Genomic DNA, 22327 nt, shown 5'->3' with positions numbered 1-22327 from the left:
GGTACTTTCCGCCATGCTTGATGGCGTTAGGTACATGTCCGCTAGGGTCGGAATTCGCGTACCCTTGCGCCATGGTGGTATTTACGGTTTGGCATGGCGCGCGCGCGCGTATTTGGTGCAGTTAGCGTTGGCGTTCACTACGGTGTCGCTAATGGCTTCGTACTTTGCGGTGACGGGTCATAGTCGCACCGAGCGCTATTCGATGGCGGTATTGCATTTCCGCCATCGTTTTCCCATTTACGCCAGGGTCGTAATGAGGCCCAGTATCACCAATGTGCCAAAGATCACACGACACGCAGTGACAGAAAGGGTGGATTCGAAACCTGGTCTTTTTATCCCGACGTCGTTGCCACTATAGCCAAGGGGCAACGTTTATTACACGTTCCTGCGCATGCACACAAAGTCCCCCCCATGGGTCACAGTTTAATTACATATAAGCCCAAGGATTTGCTGCTGTTTCTTTTCACTATTCTCCAAAACCCAAATTTGATGTTAAAATATGATAAAGGATTCTTCTAAGGTGAAACGGATATTTAAACCAACTTGTCTATTACGTTTTCAGATGTATCCTCTTACTGTGCGTATATTTGTAGGTGCCAGCTTTTTATTTTTTTGGAGGGCCAGGGGTTCCCACACCTCATGATGCGAGGGAGCCAAGCCCACCCCATAGTGACATTTACAGCCCACCAGACAATATAGACATAACTTGTCCCTGCTCTGGTGTGCTCCCCAACATACTGTTATTGGACCCCCTGTTCCCCTTTCAATTCTGCACCCCACTAAACAGTTATACCTTATGTCCTATCACCACTTCTAGCATCTGCAACCAATGCACCCATTAATGCCCCTAATGAGAAGTTATTAGTGCAGTCCATACAGTCGAATATTTACCCTGTAACATGACTAAACATGACAAATACACGGAGGGTACATGAAGAAAATACTTGTAACATACAAGCAATGGATTTCCACTTAAAACGGACACAAAGCCTTTGAATAAGTGTATCTAACAGCAGTGGCCTGCACTAATGTAATGCAATTTACACTAACCAACAGCATTCACGAGGCTCTGCATGAAGCATGCTTTTATCATAGTGTAACACACAGCATCGACTAAAGCCAGACATGCAACAGAGCCCCGGACGGACGGACACACAGTGAAATGCACCTCAGCCCTGTGGGGCCTTGACACGCTCCGTTTCTCTGAACTACCCTCTTTGTCCCTGTAAATTGTACACAAAAGAACAAAGGGCAAACAACATGTTCTATTTATCGTTCATCCTGTTTTTCTCTCTCTGGTGGAACGGGCTGTGTAAAGGTCATGGTGGGGAGGCCCTGATCTGCATATGAGTGGGATTATCATGGATGGGAGGGATGAAGATGCTGTACAGCTGTGATGCCCCTTTTCATGCTCCGCTTTATCTCCCTCTTTCTCCTGCAGGTTGGAGAGCTGCTCTATCACTGGTTCATGCTGTGCAGCTCTCTCCTCTGCTCTCAAACAAAGCCCATCTCTCACGGAGCTCAACCTGAGCTGTAATGACCTGGGGGACTCTGGAGTGACAGAGCTGTGTGAAGGACTGAAAGATCCAGACTTCATAATACAGACACTGAGGTAAGGAGCTGCTGGATTCTTTTCTATCAGATTACAATGATGGTAAACGTGAAGATTCACATTTCTGAATTAGGATTGGGCTTTGCTTTTAACATCTCTTCTTGGTGAATGTTGTGGAGACGGAATCACTGCACGTGCCCCTCACCAGATGACATTCCCACAAGCAAGGGAGGGCCTTGTGCAGTGTTTCACAATTAACAATCGCTCATCTCACCGATCAACTACCTCTCTGTCTCCAAACCTTCCCCCATCTTGGTTCTTAATTATATCTTCTCTCAATGCCTTTGTTGTCACCTCTTCCTCCTGCACAACTTCAAAGTATTCTCTCACGTCCCAACCTGTCCTTCCTGCCAACTGGCACCTCCCAGTTCTTATGGAAGCTTTTTGATGGCTCCGCCTTTTATCGCTTTAAACCTACCAGCCACATATACTCGCCCACCCTCTTCGATCCCTAATCCTCATTGGAGACCTACAGGGATCTTTGCCAGATTCCTCTGGTGCAGAGGGCTCCAGGAGCGGTTCAGTGCAACACTGTGGCTACGGTGGAGGTGGTGATGCCAGAGGGAGCAGGAACCAGAACATAGCAGGAAGGGTGGACAAATCAGGGATTCTGTGAAGCAGCAGACTGCGTCAGCAGGCGTGGTGGGGAATCAGCGGCTGATGGAGCGGTGCAATTAGTTGTTCCTTGCTGTGAAAGTTACCCCTCAAACAAGTGGGTTGAGTGTGCAGGAGACACCTGCAGTTCCCTCCCAAGGTTCACTTGTTTGGGGGGCTAGTGTGGCTTGAGACCATCTATCCAGTTGTTCAAAAATAAGTTAAATCCCCCGACATCAGAAATCCTTCTGAAAGCTCCACTTCCCCAGTCCAGGATCCAAGCAGTGATTGTTATGCTTGAGATGAGGTGAAAGCGCCTCGAGCAGAACCGAGCTGATTTAGCACATGGGGGGGGTTTGGCTCGTGTTATACTGGCAGAGCTACAGGTTCTAGCGGCAGCTTCTTCGCACAGAAAATCTTTTTTAATCCAAAATGCAACCCTAGCTAAAAGGTGGTACAGAATGGATAAAGGTAAGCAGCAGACGTTCTCTTGGAGGGAAGATGTTAGAAAGCTAAACCAAAAGTGGAGACCCTAAAAAGGACTTGCAAAGGTGACCCAAGCAGGAGCTTGGGTCGGAGGTAAGTAGGGTGTACCCTGGATACCTTTCGGTGCACTTCAATGCTCTGGAGTGACTACAAGAGTCAGATAAGCAATACCTTTCTCCCCACAGTAGCTTGAGTTTAGCGAAAAGATTGTGGCTGGATTCACGCAGACCCGCACTCTGGTGAGGGGGTCTGGGTGAGTTGTATCGGATCTCTGGAGTGTCCTTGAGGGCTCAGCAAAGATTTGGATGAGTTTGGCTGTTCCTCGATGTTGCTCTCGGAATGGGCAGCAGGTCTCCTGGTATTTGGGTTTCTTGGCCCGGGAAAGAAACTCACAGGACCTCGGGAGAAGGCTCAAAACAGAGTTTGTCTTGGGACTGGTTGTTCCCCCTAATCAAAGGGGGTGGAAGACTCCTCTCCAACCTCCTGCCTGCCCAGACACTCTGGAGCCTAGGCGGAGATACCTACTGGTTCCACGAAAGGCAAAGCACAAAACACAGGCCCGTCCCCCCAGAATGGTAGCGAAAGGGTGACAAAGAACAACCATGCTAGAAATGGCGAATAAAGATAATAGTTGGTATGGCACGTCCACTGCCACCAGCCATAACTAGGAGTTGGTCTAAGTGACTAAAATGTCACAGGGATGAAGACAAGGATACTAGGTATCCCCTTGGCACTACACTGAAGGAGGTGTGTGCCAGTCTCTTAGGTTTTATAGTTTTGGGAGAGTCACAAAGTATCTCTCTATCTTTACTTACTATAGATATATGTAGAGGATTCTTAAAGGAGGACCCTAAGGGTCCCCAGCAACACTGCCCATAAGGAGCTGTGTGCAGCAAACACGAAAACATAGATGCATTTAAGTGATATGGAGAAACGTGTACTCCATAGGACAGTAACAATGCTAAGGAAAGAGTTCAACCTAAGAATGAATGGGAAAAAAGAGCCCACTCATTCAGGATTTCTGAAAAAGTTCCAGCAAAAAGTGCTGGGGGTATCACTAGGAGAGGGGATTGAGCATGAAAATGATACATCTCCCTAACAGTCTGCTTTTCTCTTTAGAGGTCCCACCACCCCCAAACTACCTGGGAAGCAACATGGGAGCCTGGGCCAAGGCGAATCTGAGTCTCCAGGATGGTGCCTGGGGGTGGAAGTCCCTCTTCCTTGTCACAGTACCTGGGAAGCAACAGGGGACCCTGGCCCAAGACAAATCTGAGTCTCCAGGGTGATGCCTGGGGGTGTAAGCCCCTCTTCCTTGTCACAGTACCTGGGAAGCAACAGGGGACCCTAGCCCAAGACAAATCTGAGACCCCAGGATGGTCCCTGGGGGTGGAATTCCCTCTTCCTCGTCACAGTACCTGGCGTGCCTTTGTAGGCAAAGAGGTGGAGTCGCTCAGCTTTTTACTTGACCGTGCCCCTCGAGGATGGACCCCTGTCTGGAAGAAGTTGTCACTGGGTCGTTGCTGTTGAGCAGGAGAAGGAAACCAAGCAGTGCTGGAGAGGCAGCAGTGAAGGTCTGTCCCGGTGGTCGCTTTGGTCGGGTTGTTATGCCGGCTGTGGATGTCCCACAAAGATGAAACTCACTGTGGATTGGGACAAGGCTTGAAAGGTCAGGAGGAGTCCTTTGGTTTTCCTCGATGACCTTAGGTGGCGGTGGCTGGTACAGTGATAGAAGTAGGTGTCGGGTTTTGTAAGTTTGCAGTTTGCTGTGGTTTGATTCTTTGGTGCTGCAGCTGCAACATGGATGACAGAGTGGCTTCTGGTGACTTGGACCCGAGCACTGGACTTCTCTGTGGGGCACCACTAAGTTTGGACCTTCAGGGTTCATTCCTCGATACAGAGTGGCAAGAAACCCACCGGTGGGCACTTCCCTGTAGGCAGCGACACTGGACTTCCTCAGCTGTGGAAAAGTGGACAGATGTCGGGTCTGCAGTGTCTGGCTGTCATGCAGCACTATGCCAGGGTACCCCCTCTTCTGGGCGATACAATGCAGTCTGGCTTTCCAATGGTCACAGCCATCGTCCGGACCCAGGATGATGCTGTTTGACTTCTTGGGCTCAAGATGTCCGGTCACTCTTCTTCAGGACCCACGAGGATACCTCTGCAGGATGGCAGGCACACAGGATTGGCTTCCAGGATACTAAGGGTGAAAAACAGCAGTTGCACGATGTCCCCTCATGGCTACGGGAAGAGGTATCCTGTCCAGGTCCTCTCTTGATCAGTCCTTGAATCAGAACACCAGCCTTTGGATTTGGTGAAGAGTTGCAGCAGCAGACTTCTTCCTCCAGCTGGATTTTTGATACCCCTGGAGGAAAACCCCAAGCCTCTAACCCAGAGCCAAGAGAGGGGTATCCCATGGGTTTAGTTCACCAACATTAAAATAATGAAGACCTGCACTGCCAGAGGTTCAAACTGGACTCTTGTGCAGAAAACACACAGAAAACATAGACTGGGAGAGTAGTGGGACAAGGACGAGGAGGCTGTGTCTCTCGAAAGCATTTCCAGCATCTGCCATCAATATTTCCCCGTTGCAGGACGCTGTGTTCCCCATTCCCTGCTTCACTTCTGGCTCTTTCTCTTGTCCTTGTCTCCCGTTCTTCCTGGTTTCACCTTGTTTTCTGTTTGGTCCTTAACTGTCCTTCCATGCTGGTAGCTCCCTTTCTGGATACATTGTCTGGACTTGTTCTGACCGCCATTCTACCACCTGGTGTTCTCCACCTCCAGTCAGCTGAAACCTGCTGCAAACACTGCAGGTTTTTTTTCTTTGAATAGGGTTTGTCCCGCGTTCTTGGCTCTGTATCCCCTCGGCAGAGCCAAGAACCAGTTTCACCTCCTGGGTCGCGGTGGGTGACAGGGGACCGGATGCCTCTCTCAGCTCAAAACATCATCCGCAAGTGACAATGTAAAGCATGATCTTGACAGCATCACACACCCAGACTCCTAAAAGAAAGGAAAAACATGGTTTACCTGCTCGGCTCTCCTTTAGGGGGATAATAGCATACCATAGACTTAAACAGCAACCGGGCCCATCACCACTGGTGGCCGTAAGGATTGACCAGAGGCCACAAAATAAATACTTTAAAGCTGTAAAGTGAGGTTGAAAAAGACCTCAATCCCAAAAACCAGCCGAGTGTCACCAAAACAGCCTGTGGGTATTGTGGGGTCCCAGTGAAAGAGATGAGGTGTCCCTAACAGAGACAGTTCTCATTGATGATCTCATAGGTGATGCCTTCCCTTCCAAAAATCCTATTCAAGAATGTGATCACATCTCCAGCTGTGACTCCCCCATTGATCGCCGTCTACTCCCCCATTTATTATAATCATTCAGAGCAGGATGTACACTTTGGGGATGCCTTGTACTTTGAAAGTCCTGAAAATATCTATTGATAAACTCTGCCAAACTTTGCCAGGGATCAGAATGAGCATCAACGGTTGTCAACTGGGCTGTATAGAGTTGTCACTGAGCTTGTAATAAATACAGTTGCATCTCCATCCCCGTAGATCCCAGTGCTTTCCTGAGCTTCCGTTTGCATCGCTGACACCAGTATTTCCTCTGTAGGCATCTTCTCATTGGCTGCTCCATAAGTGACCCTTATGCACTATTACTCTCTTCCTGAGTTCTATTGGTGGATAACCCTGAAAGCTCACGACAAACCCCACTATTCCCCTGGAAACGCCTGGAAAATGTCCTTGCATTTGTGGATTGCACCCTTGATCTTTCCCCATCCTTTCCTGAGTGCTGTACAAATGTCACTGCAGAGTCAGAGCAGTCATTGCAGCTGAATCCTGAGTCTGCCTTCAATTGCTACACTTGTTACTGGTGTTGAGAAGGAGTCTTCTATCCTCTTAAACCCCTGATGGTGCGCAGAGCGCACATCAGAGTCACTTCAGAGTCAGAGCAGTCATTGCAGCTGAATCCGGAGCAGCCTTCAATTGCTAAACTTGTTACTGGTGTTGAGGAAGAGTGTTCTATGCTCTTAAACCCCTGATAGTGCGTGGAGTGCAGTCACTGCAGAGTCAGAAAAGTCATTGCGGTCCGCACAGGTCAGAGGGGCAGAGGAGAGTCTTGGAAACCCTGATTTAACATCTTAAAAGGAGGTAAGGCCCGCCTATATAATTAACTGCCCCCATCTCATTTCTTCGAACACATCCCTGCGCTACTTGTTTTTCCTGAACTTAACATTTTATCAGCGGGACAATGATAAACGGCTGCTCCACACAGTGACAAATTAGAAAATGCGAGGAGGCATCGACAGCACAGACGCCAAACAACGTGGAGTGAGTTACACAGATTATGCCGCTATTAGACCGGCAGGACTCCAAGGAACGATCTCTGCCAAAGGACAAGTTATCTTCAGAGCCTAATATAATACCCACTCTCTTGACAGAGGAACTTCAAGGGCAAAAGAAGCCTAGGGAAGATAGGAGCGATATGAGCTCCATACCAGCAATCCATGGTGGATGCAAAAGATATCAACACTCCAAAACAGATGAGTGACAATACTAAGCAGACAATGACGCCTGAGGAGATCTCAGATAATAACTCTAATGTTTCAATATCCAGCAACCCTAAGAAAACAGGGACCTCATCAGAAACAAAAATAAACCAACTTCCCCCAACTATGGAAAAAGTAAAGATCCTGGAACTATCAAGACAATTTCAGTCAGAGATTCCCTACTATTCCGAGTTTCTGGATGGCTATAAAGAACAAGTCCCCACAAATGACCTTTTTTCCCCAGGAATAGATTCCACTTATTTGGAAAATATCTTTCCTAGACCGGGCTCGCCTCATTCCACAATGTCCTTACAACAAGATCGCCTTGGACTATCTAAATCCCATGAAGCTTCCATCCAGTGCTTGACCAACCATCTACATTCAATATCCTGGAAGATCAACATTCCGCCATGGTGGCTCGACTATCTCGTGATATTGTGGACATGAGTGGTTCATGGTTAAAGAACCCCCCATCTCCCCCGGGCTCTTGCCAAACTCAGTGGAAATAACTCAACAGGTAGAAAAGACCAATAAATCAACAATGCCTACATCTTAATGGGTCACAGGAGGGCTTGTTGAATGCTGATCATGATCAACAAGGAAGAAACTCCAACAATGCACACGCTTCTCACTCATCAACATCGGAGTCGTCCTCTTTTCTACAAAGAAGATCGTCATCCTCCTCCGAGAGGGAACTGAAGGACCCCCAAATGCTACTGCCTACTCGACCTCAAATAGAAAACGCCATAATGGCAGGTCTTGCTGTAGCTCTGCACCCATACATCAAACTGTGTGAGACAATGAACGACACATTAAAGGATCAAACAACACTTCTTGCAACGATCCAATCCAAATTAATACACCTGGAGTCGTTTTCAGAAATAACACAAACAAGAATCAATAGGGAGGTGGAACTAACACTACAATGGCAAAATCGGCTGTATGACCGAGGTTGAGGTGAGGATGCAGATAAATCCATTCTGATGTCCTCAGCTATCAAAGCATTGAAATGGACCAGGTTTCACCATCAAAGAGAGTCTTTGCTGAATGATCAACCTTTCAAAGATGGCATTGGATTTACACACAATTCAACGAAAGTCCCCCCTCTGAGGACAGACCAAATAACAGGACATGATGGGGCTATTTTGCCTGCTATAACTAATAAGCAGACAAAGGATTGCTAGAAGTCTGAGTAAGTGAAGTTAAATCTGGAACCTAATGCTTCAACAGTAGTACTAAACGCATCTCTCCACTCCAATTCGACTACGGTCGACCTCACAAAGGAATCTATCCCTCTCCTGAAATTCTTGCATGGGAAATCTTTCCCGATTTTTGGGAAATCTGCTAATCCAGAAAGGAGGGGAAACCAGGTATAAAAATCCAAAAACCTGTCGGTAGCATCGAAAGCCAAATCTAATGGGTCCAGAGCATTTCTCTGTAATCTAACAATGCCCCAGCCCAATATAAAGGCACTACCCCAGGTTAAGAAAAACCAAGGGGGTGCTTCAACAATGACTAGGATTCCAATGAACCTCTCGCCAGCTGTACAAGATGGCCAGCAGCAACAGGAAATGGAATATAAAGATTTACTCCAAGTATTGGATCTTTCAACCTACTCTGAGGGCTTTGAAGAAATGATCCCTGATCTGGAAAATCAAATCAATCCACAAATAGAGGAGGATAACTTGTCTCTACTGTTATGTTCGGATGATCATAACCCCCGGACGGTGGTGTCATGGACCCCTATGGGGGATACAGGTCCAGCTGAAAAGACAAGTGCCTTCCAAACAATGGAAGAAAAGAGACATATTGTAGCTCAGAAACGCCAGCATCCCAACAGTAATTCAGAAAGTAGAGATGGGAAGGAAGATGTTCGACCTTTAGCCCCAAAGAAAGTCTTAAAATGACGATCATCCACTGCCGTTACCCAAGACCTGAAACCCATGTACAAGGCCTCAGTGATAAATGAGCAAATACTCACCTCCAAGGACGGTCTAATCCTAAATCGGAAGAACATCCTAAAGCTCCTGCACTGCGCTCCAAAATTGCGCAATATCGCTTTTGAGGACATGAACTAGAAACTAGAATGGATTGGGAAATCCTCCATTTATTCTCATCATTGATCAAAAACACTCTCATGGATGTATCATTGGGCCTCTTGCCGCCGGGGTTTGAGATCTTAGACAACCTTGATCCCCTCAAAATCAATCAATGAGGGATTATAACACATAGCAAAACAAACAGGCATGGAGTGAGCAAATGCTACAAGAAGCACACAATGTATCATCAGGTAAAACGGAATAGCGGTCTATCCGTATTAGGGACTCAGAAGTGGCCACTACTAAGGGAGTTCAATTTCCATTACTGAAAATCACAGTTAAGCAAACGGGTGATATCCCGAGAAACATTAGCAATGAAGAGGGAAATAAGGCTCTAACAAACTCAAAGCAGGATTGGTCTGGGCTGCCAGGATCTCTGGCTCATGCTTATATAAAGTAACAGCCAAATAAAGCTGAGGACCAGTCCTTTCCGATTGGATCATGCAATTCAAGAGGTTTTTGCCCCTTTTTAATCAAAACTTACTGCCACTTACGCAATATAACATGCACTTCCTATAGGCTTGGCTTACCACTGACCCGATATGTGATGGATACGAGGTCAGTAGTAATCACACTATTAAATTAAAACTCGGAAGAACTTCTGCAGGCTTATTAACCCTGATAAAAATGAGGCAAGGGCTAAAAGTATTTAGGTCGGAAAAACCAAACTCATTTATACAGATGACTGTCCTGGAGGGGACTGTGACGAGTGTTCCCCTCCCGGGCACAACGGTAGTGCTGAATGTTTATTGGAACCCTTCTAAGATTGGAGATAAACAATTTATAAATATGTTTCTGAAGCTAGTTGATGATGTTTATATTGAAAGAAAAGATCCAAGAATGATCATATGTGGGGACCTTAACATCAAGTGTTTAGATAAGGAAGGAGTGACACTAATGCATGATGCCTTAGCTAAGAAAGCATTGGGTGACAGAACTGCATTACTGCATTACTGGGGTATGAATATGCTGAATGGCCAGGTTGAGGGGGATCTCCCAGCCACTACAACTCGGGAAAGAGGGGAGCAGAAAGTGGGACTGGACTATTTCTTTATGTCAGAGAATATTCCTATATTATATACCCACTTGATGGTAACCCCCACCCTATGGCAAATAGTGATCATCATCTTTTGACCCTGTCCTGGCTAGAGAAGGTTGCCCGAATAGAGAACACTATGAAACAAAATGTAGAGGTAAATCAAGTGGTTGCCCACTTAAGAATTATCCCCAGTTTGGTAGTTAAGTTAGTGAACCTCCTCAAACAAGATTTATAAACTGACAATGCGGCTATGGAGTATTGTGGGCTACTAATGAGATTCCAGGACCAACCAACTGGGGCCCATAGACAAGTGACAAAAAGACTGCATGGTTATGACAAAGAATTGAGAGACATGAAGAGCCTATCGAGCAGACCAAAGAAAACTCAATCACCTACCGTGAAAAGATAAACCACCCCTCATGAAAAAAAGGAGACAACAATATACAAATTGGCTGAACAGCTGCTTAAAACACCGGGCAAGAGTAATACAAGAGATCTGTGGGCGCTGCTTAAGAACAACTCTACATATCAACCTGCGAGTATGGTCTCAATGGTATCATAGGATAAATGGGTAGCCCATTTTGCCTCATTATTTACAGAACCAGAGTGAGCTTTAAATGGGAACCCTTCACAGGAATCCACAAAGTGGTCAGTTGATTTCGACAGGGATGTCATTGTAATATTTATTAAAAAGTTGAATGTTTCACGGTCTTAATAACAATATACTGAACATTCAACATACTGAAACAAAATCCAGAAGAGTGGGCAGATTTCTGCCACATCTTATTTAACTGTATCCTGGCGGCCAGAGAAATTCCAGCCTCATGGAAGAAAGCCTTAATTCTGCCGATCTTCAAGAGTGGCGAGCAAAGTGATCCAAGTAACCATCAACCAATCGCCCTTCTTGACTCATTGGGAAAAAATGTTACCTCACTTTTACTGCGCCATCCTAATAATTGGGCTAAAACGGCTGGCCATATTGATGATAGGCAAGCTGGCTTCATTAAATGAGTGGGCACCAACCTGAATCTTCTTTTATTAAACATACTGAAAGTAAGGGCAATAAAGAATAAAACCAAAATATATCTTGCATTCATAGACCTGGAAAAGGCCTTTGATAGCCGCCGATCCAGAGAAAGTCTACGTGCTACATTGACAGCTGGGGACTGCCCACGAGATCTATCAAGGCATTATATACTACGACCACAGTACAGGTGAGATTGTCAATGGAAGGCACCCTGTCAGAAGAAATCCAAACCTCTAGAGGTATTAAACAGGGACACCCGCTGGCCCCAGTATTATTTAATATCTATCTATCAGATCTTGCTGCCAACAAACAGGGATTAAAGCTCTTTCCCCAAAGAAATATGGCCACCAGCTGCCGTGGATAATGTATGCAGATGACTTGGTCTTGATTCACCAAACTCCAACTGGCCTACAACGTCGACCAAACCAGCTATTATTATATTTGGAGGAAAATGGTCTCAAGATTAATGTTAAGAAAACAAAGAGAGTAATTCTACCCAATACTGCTGAGAAAAGAAGACCTAAGTACAGATGGTGTGTGGGTGAGGAAAGACGAGAATGTGCAGATTCAATGACTTATCTGGGAGTATCGATCAATCCCAGTGTAATTAGAAAACACTGGATTTAGGATGATAAAACTCAAGTGTAAAAGATTGACTACACAGGCACATGCTTTCCACAAAAGATATGAGAAATACTCGCTAACACCAACTATCATCTTCTACAAGCAAAAGGTGATTCCCATACTCAGATATGCAGTAGAAGCTGTAACATTTTTGGCTCCCAGATTCTGGGAGAGGATGGAAGGATTCTATTGGAAAAGGATACTGTGACTTCCGAAATACTGTGCCAATCTCGTTCATAAGATTTGAATTGGGACTGCAATCCATAGAGTCAAATATTTAAGCAATAAGCCCTGAGCCTCATGGGCATTACCGAGTCAGGCAATGCCCCGGGGCCCATAGTTACAGGCCCAAGTGAAGTTACAGGGGCTTATTGCTATTAGTAACCCGGCCCGCAAGACCTGGGTACTAATATCATTTTTCTGTTCTGTAAAGCTGCAGCGTTTCAACAAAAAAAAATAGTTAAAAAAAATGTCCATCGGGAAGAGAAAACTGATTTGTTTTCCCTTTCCAATGCACCCATCGGGAGCAGACACGCTGGGGCAGAAGTGTTCCCAGCATGTTCGCTCCTGAAAGATAACCAAAAATCAGTTAAGTGGGGTTGCGAGGGCAGGGAGGGGATTGTTTGAAGGGTGGAGTAGGAGGGACAAAACACTTACCTGAATCCCTGTCGGGGGAAGATGGCAGCCTCCAGCTGTGTGGAGGCTCGGAGCAGGGATTGCCCCTTTCGAGTCTCCTCATTGGCAGAGGGGCTACCATGCCCCCCACTGGGAACAAAGGAAAGGAATCCCGGGCGAGGGATTCCTGTGTCGGGTAAAGTCCTGGAGAGGGCCAATCAGATTGCATGTAACAATCTGATTGTCCTTCGCAGGGGTAAAAATTAATGGAAATCATTGGTGTTGTAATGTGCCTTCTTGTAGAATGGAGAACTACAAGATGGAATGGGGATTGTTGTTAGTACAGCAGTAGAATGTTTTGTTTACATTTTATTACAGTTGGTGTTCAGGCTGCTTAGGATGTGCTGGGGTTTTATGCCATTGAGCTTGTTTGAACAAACGTACTTACACATCCATCGGTCTTGTGTGAGCATCATCTTTACACTGGCGACGCGGATCAGTAGACCCCCACCATCCATTCCACTCACGGAGGGCGAGTGTGGCCATACGCTCCAGCAGGAAGATGTGGAAGCCAGGCCTATCAGAAGGAGCTGCATGGCGAAGGAGCGGTTGGAACAAGTCGCATTGAGCATCATCCGGGCAGTGAGGGAAAGCTACCCCCCACTTAAGAAGCGGGCCATGGCAGAGCACCATAGTGAACAGGGAGGACAGGAACCGAGCACTGTCGGAGCAGTGAGTGTGTGCTATGCCCGCGCTGCAGAAGCTCGCTGAGCCCGACAGCGAACAGGAAGTTCAAGAGCAGTGGCTCGATCAGTATGCCAGCGCGAAGTGGGGCAGGGTGCTGGCCACGGCCGAAGTAGTGGGTTGAAGTGGTCCACCCATAAAAAGGAATTATTTGGTGAGGAGAAAAGGGAGCCAGAGCGCCCCTGGCAACGGCACTGAGTGACTTTGCGAGGAGCCCAGGGCGTCCGTGGCAACCATGCTGAGCGACGTACACTAAGCATCATTGCCGTCAGGCTCAGCTGTCAAGGCCAAATCATCTGGAGAAAAGCTACAGTATGTCATTGCAACGGCACCCTGAAACCAGGAATGCGTGCGCACGCACCTAAGGCCCTAAGGAAGGGGCACACGTGCGGGAATGTTGCACAAAACTTACTATGCAACAAGGATACCCCATAAGCAACGGCTCTCAACACATACATGTCCCCCGTCTCAGTTTAATGAAACACGTAAAGCTACACTGTTCCTCATATAATGACTGTATCACCAATGTGCCAAAGATTACACGACGCGGCAGTGAGAGAAAGGGTGGATTAGCAATTATAGCCAAGAGCAACGTTTATTGCACGTTCCTGTGCATTCACACAAAATTCCGCCCCGCCCCCCATGCGGCACAGTTTAATGACATATAAGCCCATGGATTTGCTGCTGTTTCTTTTCACTATTCTCCGAAACCCAAATTCGGTGTTAAAATATGAAAAAGGATTTTTCTAAGGGAAAACTTGTATATTACGTGTTCAGGTCTGTCCAGTTACTGTGCGTATATTTGTAGGTGCCAGCTTTTCATTGTGTTGGGGGGCCATGGGTTCCCACACCTCGTGATGCGAGGGAGCCGTGCCCACCCCATAGTGGACATTTACAGCCCACCAGACAATATAAAGAGAACATGTCCCTGCTCCGGTGCGTCCCCAACATACTGTTATTGGACCCCCTGCTCCCCTTTCAATTCTGCACCCCCCAAACAGTTATAATACCTTATGTCCTATCACCACTTCTCCCATCTGCAACCAACACACTCATTAACGCGCCTAATGGGAAGTTATCAACGCAGTCCATACAGACGAATATTTACCCCGTAAAATGACTAAACATGTACATGAAGGAAATACTAGTAACATGCAAGCAATGGATTTCCACTTGCAACTGACACAAAGCCTTTGAATAAGTGTGTCTAACAGCAGTGGCCCACACTAATGTAACACAATTTACACTAACCGACAGCATTCACGAGGCTTTGCATGAAACATGCTTTTATCACAGTGTAACACACAGCATCGACTAAAGCCAGATGCACAACGCAGCCCCGGACGAACCCACACAGTGAAATGCACCTCAGCCCTGTGGGGCCTTGACACGCTCCGTTTCCCTCTCTGCCCTTGTAAATTGTACAACAATAGAATGAAGGGCAAACAGCAGACATTCTGCACAATGTAAACTGACCCTCCTGTCCTTATACATTGTGAAGAATGTGTTCTATTTATCCTTCCCCCTGTTTTTATGTCTCTGGTGGAACGGGCTGTGTAAAGGTGATGGTGGGAAGGCGTTTGAGCATCAAAAGGGCCCTCACCTGCAAATGAGTGGGTTTATCATGGATGGGAGGGATGAAGATGCTGTACAGTTGTGATGTCCCTTTTCATGCACCACGTTATCTCCCTCTGTCTCCTGCAGGTTGGAGCGCTGTTCTCTCACTGGTTCATGCTGTGCAGCTCTCTCCTGGGTTCTCGAACAAAACCAATCCTTCACGAAGCTCGACCTGAGTGAGAATAAACTGGGGGACTCTGGAATGGCAGAGCTGTGTGAGGGACTGATAGATTCAGGCCACAGAATGGAGACACTGAGGTAAGGAGCTGCTCGATTCTTTTCTATCAGATTACAATGATGGTAAAAGTGAAGACTCACATCTCAGATCTAGGATTGGCGAGTGCTTTTAACATCTCTTCTTGGTGAATGTTGTGGAGACGGATTCACTGCACGTGCCCCTCACCAGATGACATTCCCACGAGCAAGGTTGGGCCTTGGGCAGTGTTTCACAATTAACAAAGGACAATTCTGTAGTAGTTTGAAAAGGGTAACGATAATGTGACAGCGCTAAACTGGCTTATCCCTCACCTCACCTGTCGACTACCCCTCCATCTCCAACCCCTCCTCCATCTTGGTTCTTAATTATATCTTCTCTCAATGCCTTTGTTGTCACCTCTTCCTCTTGCACAACGTCAAAGTAGTCTCTCACGTCCCAACCTGTCCTTCATGCCAACTGGCACCTCCTAGTTCTTATGGAAGCTTTTCGACGGCTCCGCCTTTTATCGCTTTAAACCTAGCAGACACATATACTCGCCCACCCTCTTCGATCCCTAATCCTCATTGGAGACCTACAGTAATCATGGAGTGGGATCTTTGCCAGATTCCTCTGGTACAGAGGGCTCCAGGAGCGGCTGAGTGCGACACTGTTTGACATGCATTATGCGGCTTGTGTCTAGGGTGGAGGTGGGATGCCAGAGGGAGCAGGAACCAGAACATAGCAGGTAGGGTGGGCAACTCAGGGGTTCTGTGAAGCAGCTGACTGCGGTGGCAGGCGTGGTGGGGAATCAGTGGCTGATGGCGTGGTGGGGAATCTGTGGCTGACGGAGCAAAGCATCAAGCGTGGCGATTAGCTGTTCCCTGCTGCCAAAATAACGCCTCAAACTATTGGGTTGAGTGTGCAGGTGATGCCTGCAGTTCCCTCCAAATGTTCACATGTTTGGAGGCTGGAATGGCGTGAGACCATCGACCCAGTTGCTCAAAAATAAGTTAAATCCCCAGACATCAGAAATCCTTCGGAAAGCTCAACTTCCCCAGTCCAGGTGCCAAGCAGTGATTGTTATGCGTGAGATGATGTGAAAGCGCCTCGAGCAGAACCGAGCTGATGTAGCACATAGAGGGAGTGTAGTATCTTGGATCCCTTCCCTTCCCGGTGTGTGTTAGCCTGGTTGCTGTGATGTCATGAGTGAGTGATGGAATGAATGCATATCATGGAAGGTTTCTTCCTAGAGGTTCCCGGAGCTACAGTGGAGATAGCTACCTGGGTGATGGGGACCGGTGGGTCTTCTCCTTCCCCTGTACTTCTAACCTGTGTACCTAATACCTAATTAAGGAACCTGCTTCTACCTACATGAGCCTGTGGACTTTGTATTACTACACTGGCGACGAGTGGTCCTTGAGGGGGCCTGGAGATGGATCTACCGTGCAATTAAGGAGCTGAGGAAGGGGACAGCCAGATGAGATGACCCACCACCCCAGAAAGGAGGACCCACCACTCAGGGATAACATCAAGAAAAGGTGAAGCGCTTCAAGCTGGGCACGGCACTATACATAAAAGGAACCTGGGGTAACATTAAGAAAAAGTAAAGTGCTTTAAGATGGGCAAAGAGCTATAAATCAAAGTTACCAGGCACCTCGGATAACCCTGCACTTCAAGCTGGGCATAGCACTATAAGTAGAAAGAATCTGGGATAAGTATAGCGCTTCAAGCTGGGCACAGCGCTATAAGTAGAAAGAACCTGGATTAAGTATAGCGCTTCAAACTGGGCATAGCGCTATAAGTAGAAAGAACCTGAGATAAGTATAGCGCTTCAAGTTGGACATAGCGCTATAAGTAGAAAGAACCTGGTATAAGTATAGCGCTTCAAGCTGGGCATAGCGCTATAAGTAGAAAGAACCTGGTATAAGTATAGCGCTTCAAGCTGAGCATAGCGCTATAAGTAGAAATAACCTGGGATAAGTATAGCGCTTCAAGCTGAGCATTGCGCTATAAGTAGAAATAATCTGGGATAAGTATAGCGCCTCAAGCTGGGCATAGCACTATAAATAGAAATAATCTGGGATAAGTATAGCGCTTCAAGCTGGGCATAGCGCTATAAGTAGAAAGAACCTGGGATAAGTATAGCGCTTCAAGTTGGACATAGCGCTATAAGTAGAAAGAACCTGGCATAAGTATAGCGCTTCAAGCTGGGCACAGCGCTATAAGTAGAAAGAACCTGGGATAAGTATAGCGCTTCAAGCTGGGCACAGCGCTATAAGTAGAAAGAACCAGGGATAAGTATAGCGCTTCAAGCTGGGCACAGCGCTATAAGTAGAAAGAACCTGGGATAAGTATAGCGCTTCAAGCTGGGCACAGCGCTATAAGTAGAAAGAACCTGTAATAAGTATAGCGCTTCGAGCTGGGCACAGCGCCATAAGTAGAAAGAACCTGGGATAAGTATAGCGCTTCGAGCTGGGCACAGCGCTATAAGTAGAAAAAACCTGGGATAAGTATAGCGCTTCAAGCTGGGCATAGCGCTATAAGTAGAAAGAACGGGGATAAGTATAGCGCTTCAAACTGGGCATAGCGCTATAAGAATAAATAACCTGGGATAAGTATAGTGCTTCAAGCTGGGCCTAGCGCTATAAGTAGAAAGAACCTGGGATAAGTATAGCGCTTCAAGCTGGGCAGAGTGCTATAAGTAGAAATAACCCGGAATAAGTATAGCGCTTCAAGCTGGGCATAGCGCTATAAGTGGAAAGAACCCGGGATAAGTTAGCGCTTCTAGCTGGGCATAGCACTATAAGTAGATAGAACCTGGGATAATATAGCACCTCAAGCTGGGCATAGCGCTATAAGTAGAAAGAACTCGGGATAAATATAGCGCTACAAGCTGGGCATAGCGCTATAATTAGAAATAACCCGGGGTAATTATAGCGATTCAAACTGGGCATAGCGCTATAAGTAGAAAGAACCTGGGATAGGTATAGCGCTTCAAGGTGGGCATAGCTCTATAAGTAGAAAGAACCTGGGATAAGTATAGCCCTTCAAGCTTGGCACAGCGCTATAAGTAGAAAGAACCCGGGATAAATAGTGCGCTTCAAGCTGGGCATAGCGCTATAATTAGAAATAACCTGGGATAATTATAGCGATTCAAACTGGGCATAGCGCTATAAGTAGAAAGAACCTGGGATAAGTATAGCGCTTCTAGCTGGGCATAGCGCTATAAGTAGAAAGAACCTGGGATAAGTATAGTGCTTCAAGCTGGGCATAGCGCTGAAAGAACCTGGGATAAGTATAGCGCTTCAAGCTGGGCAGAGTGCTATAAGTAGAAATAACCCGGGATAAGTATAGCGCTTCAAGCTGGGCATAGCGCTATAAGTGGAAAGAACCCGGGATAAGTATAGCGCTTCTAGCTGGGCATAGCGCTATAAGTAGAAAGAACCTGGGATAAGTATAGCACCTCAAGCTGGACAGAGCGCTATAAGTAGAAATACCCTGGGAAAAGTATAGCGCTTCAAGGTGGGCATAGCGCTATAAGTAGAAAGAACCTAGGATAAGTATAGCGCTTCAAGCTGGGCAGAGCGCTATAAGTAGAAATAAGCTGGGATAAGTATAGTGCTTCAAAGTGGGCAGAGTGCTATAAGTAGAAATAACCTGGGATAAGTATAGCGCTTCAAGCTGGGCATAGCGCTATAAGTAGAAAGAACCTGGGATAAGTATAGCGCTTCAAGCAGGGCGTAGCGCTATCAACTGAGACACCCAGGGAAAACTACTATAAGAAAGTAAAGAGCCAAAAAGTGGTTAATTAAAATACTACTGTGGAGACCCTCGGATTAGTAAAGCCTTCAAGATGGGCAAAGAGTTATGGATTAAATGATGAAGCAATATCAAAGGTAGAGTGCTGGTTATTTAAAAGGAAAAAAGAAACAGGAAAGCTGTAGTGCTTTTATCAGTGCATAGCGCTATATATAACAAAAAGGAGAGCGCTTATATTTACAGAGAACTGGAGCAGCATTTGAAGTTGACTACTGAATGCATTTGAGATGTTTCCTAACTGGCTAAACTGAAAGGAAACTGAGGGCTGTGAAAGACCTTGGATTTGGCGCCCAGTCACATGATGAAAAGTGAGCGCAGTGAAAGGAGGAGCGCCTTACTAACGTAGAGTCAAGTGCCACAGCAGAAAATGATGAAGGAAAAAAGGCGACAGGATCTTTACCATGAGATACTGCATGGCTGTGTAATACTCTTTGGATGCTGGCTTTTGTGGGGCATGGTGTGGGCATGCAGGTGGCACGTCCAGCTGTCATGAGGTGATGCCAGTGTGCGTGCAAAGGGCGTTGGAGGCCAGAGAACTCCCTGTGTCCTGCTGCCTGCCAGGCAATGATGACCTAGATGTGCTGCCTGGGGGGTCTGGTGAGAAGCCACACTAGGCCTCCCAAACAGAAGCTTAGGCCCATGGCTCTGTTGTCAAGGTTCCCAGCTGACTGGAGAGGAAGGGCGTGTCATTATTGCAAAGAGATGTGGCACTTTCTGTGCTTTTAAACTACTCATCCTTTTCTTTTCAGATGAGATTTCATTTCCTACTAATTTTATGGCATGTATTTAATGAGCAGTCCCTGCCCCATATCCATTTAAATAACCACACTGGCATACACTTTTACAAACGTGTTTTCTTTTCAGATGGGACGTTGGGAAAAATGCCAATGCTAACATGCTACAATGCTGGCATGACACATTTCAGAAGATGTATACTGCATATTTCGTGTTGATGGTGTGCATGAGTTTACACATAAGTGGATTTCATGAAAATGTGGTTTAAAAAAAAGAGGTTTGTGCCCAGTGCTGATCTAGAAATGTCATTAAAGCAACCAAGCTTGTGCAATTGGGTCTGGTTGGCGAAAGTTAACTTGATAATTGTGTTTTAAGATGAACAATAGTGACAAATCTCATTTTAAAAAAAAGTGGCTTTCCAAATGTCCAAATGTTGATTCTGAAAGATCATTAAGGCTACAAAGGTGGCGCATTTAGTTAAATTGCCTTATGTCACAGTACTTTAGAGAAAAAAGAGCCCTAAAAATGTTTATTATTTTGTTGTAACTCTCTACTGCACCATTAGAGGCTAGCCGGTAAGCAATGTGTGACTTCCTTTTTACCCCAAGTATCTCCCACATCTTTGTCATTACTTCGCTGGTGAAATGGCTACCTCGGTCTGACTCGATCCTTTGGGGTAGTACAAAACGCGAAAAAGATGTGGTTGATCATCAAGGCAGCTGCTGTTTCTGCCTTGCAGTTTGGGGCCGGAAGACATTCCACCCATTTAGTAAACAAGCATGTCAGGGTCAACATGTACTTGTTCCCCCTAGAGGAGCGAATCACGGGCCCGATATAATCCACTTGTAAATCTGACCAAGGCAGTGTCATCTCCCTCTTTTGGAGGGAGCACGGTGCGTGAGGGATGTAGGCTGAAATTGTGCACACACAAGACACCCCTTAAAATATTGGTCGAGGTCCTGCCCCATGTATGGCCAGTATGCAACCTCTCTTAAGATTTCAAGTATTGTATGAAACCCTCTATGACCGGCTGTGGCCGCATCATGGGCGTGACTTAACATCAGGCTTCGGAATGAGATAGGGACCACCCACTGATCATGGCCAGCTAGGGATTTTATCACCAACAAAACGTCTTGGATTCTGAACATTTTTGGACATTTCATCAACACTCTGAGGTCCTCTTTTCCCAAATAATCGGTATCCATCAGAGGAAAGTTCTCAGGGTCCTCAATGTGTTGATAAAACGTACCAATTATTGGATCCCCTTTTTGAGCCGTAATCAAATCAGCAACTGAGGTATCCTTAGTCCATTGTGCAGTTGAGAGTTCATTGTAAGCATTTGTCTGGAACCTAGTGATAGCAGTGAGCTGGATTTCCCCCAACAGGGACTCGATCTCAAGGAGATACCTTTGGATGGCTCTGGTTTTGGTCTGCTGATCAGCTAAGTCATTTCCAGTTTTGTCCGGTCCCTCTTCTTTGGAATGACCCTTGATCTTTTTCCAGTAGATGGTCATCCCATTCGAGGTGACCAGATCATTAATGTTTTGAATTAATTTCCCATGTTTCAAGAGTTTGTTATTAGCACATAACATGCCTCTGGTTTTCCAGTTAATCAGGTGCTCCACGAACCCGTTCTGTACATAATCCGAATCTGTGATTATGACCAGTTCGTGGAGTTGATGTTGGACAGCAGTGAGGATGCCTTGATGCACAGCCATCAACTCTGCCACTTGACTACTTCAGGGACCAATCTTGTACCCAGCGGACGGTTCTGGGGTCTCATTCACCCATGAATTCCCCACGCCGGCCACAAGTTATTTTTCCCCGTTGTGGTCAACATGGTAGGAGCATCCATCCACATAGACAGTGGGCATTCCCTCACACTTGTCTTCTTCAAAGACTTTGTGTGGGGAATTGAGGTATGCATCCATGCTGTCCTTGATTTTTAGACTTTTGTCCTCGAGACAGTTTGCTCTGGCACAATCATGCAAGTCAGCCAGACCTTGCGCGAGGGGACTCTTCTTGTTTTGGCCATATCTGACCTCCACAGGAAAGCCTTGCAGTGGCAGAATCCAGGAAGTAATTCAGATATTACTCACATTTCCGGCCCCGATTCTGTAATGTTGGAAATATTGCTGAGGCTGGTGTGGAGTCTCCACTATGATGTGTTCCCCCTGGATAAACAAGTGGTAATTCTTCAATGCCCACACCGTTGCCAGAAGTGCCTTCTTACAATCGTTGAATTTTTCCTCCACAGAGGATAAAGTTTTACTCGCATAGGAGATTACTTTATTGACCTTGTCATGCTTTTGATATAATACTGCAGTCAAGCATGTATTAGAGAACCCTGTCTCCAAGAAGAACTCCTTGTTTTTGACAGGGTAAGCTATGCAAGGCACTTGTGAGAGGCTTCTTTTGAGTTGTCTTACTGCCTCGGCTTGTTCTGGACCCCACTCACACTTGACCCCCCCTTCAAAAGATGAATCAGGGGTCTTGTGATCTCTGCGTAGTCCTCAATGAACTTTCTACTGTAATTAATCAGTCCAAGGAGGCTCCACAGTTCCCGC

At 46.3% G+C, this 22327-nt stretch overlaps 1 protein-coding gene across 1 annotated transcript in view; it reads left to right on the top strand.

Annotated features, from left to right (window-relative positions):
• LOC138452918 (NACHT, LRR and PYD domains-containing protein 12-like) overlaps window positions 1-22327 on the top strand; it is a 2075892-nt gene that overhangs the window by 1313037 nt on the left and 740528 nt on the right. Inside the window, exons 7-8 of the mRNA XM_069605266.1 lie at window positions 1442-1612; window positions 15098-15268. Coding sequence (XP_069461367.1) covers window positions 1442-1612; window positions 15098-15268 — 342 coding nt within the window. The remainder of the gene's footprint in view (window positions 1-1441; window positions 1613-15097; window positions 15269-22327) is intronic.

Source organism: Ambystoma mexicanum, chromosome 4p (assembly GCF_040938575.1).
Source record: "Ambystoma mexicanum isolate Mex_15411 chromosome 4p, UKY_AmexF1_1, whole genome shotgun sequence".
Classification (NCBI taxonomy): domain Eukaryota; kingdom Metazoa; phylum Chordata; class Amphibia; order Caudata; family Ambystomatidae; genus Ambystoma; species Ambystoma mexicanum.
The sequence above is the reverse complement of the archived record's forward strand: the minus strand, read 5'-3'. Positions and strand labels throughout refer to the sequence as shown.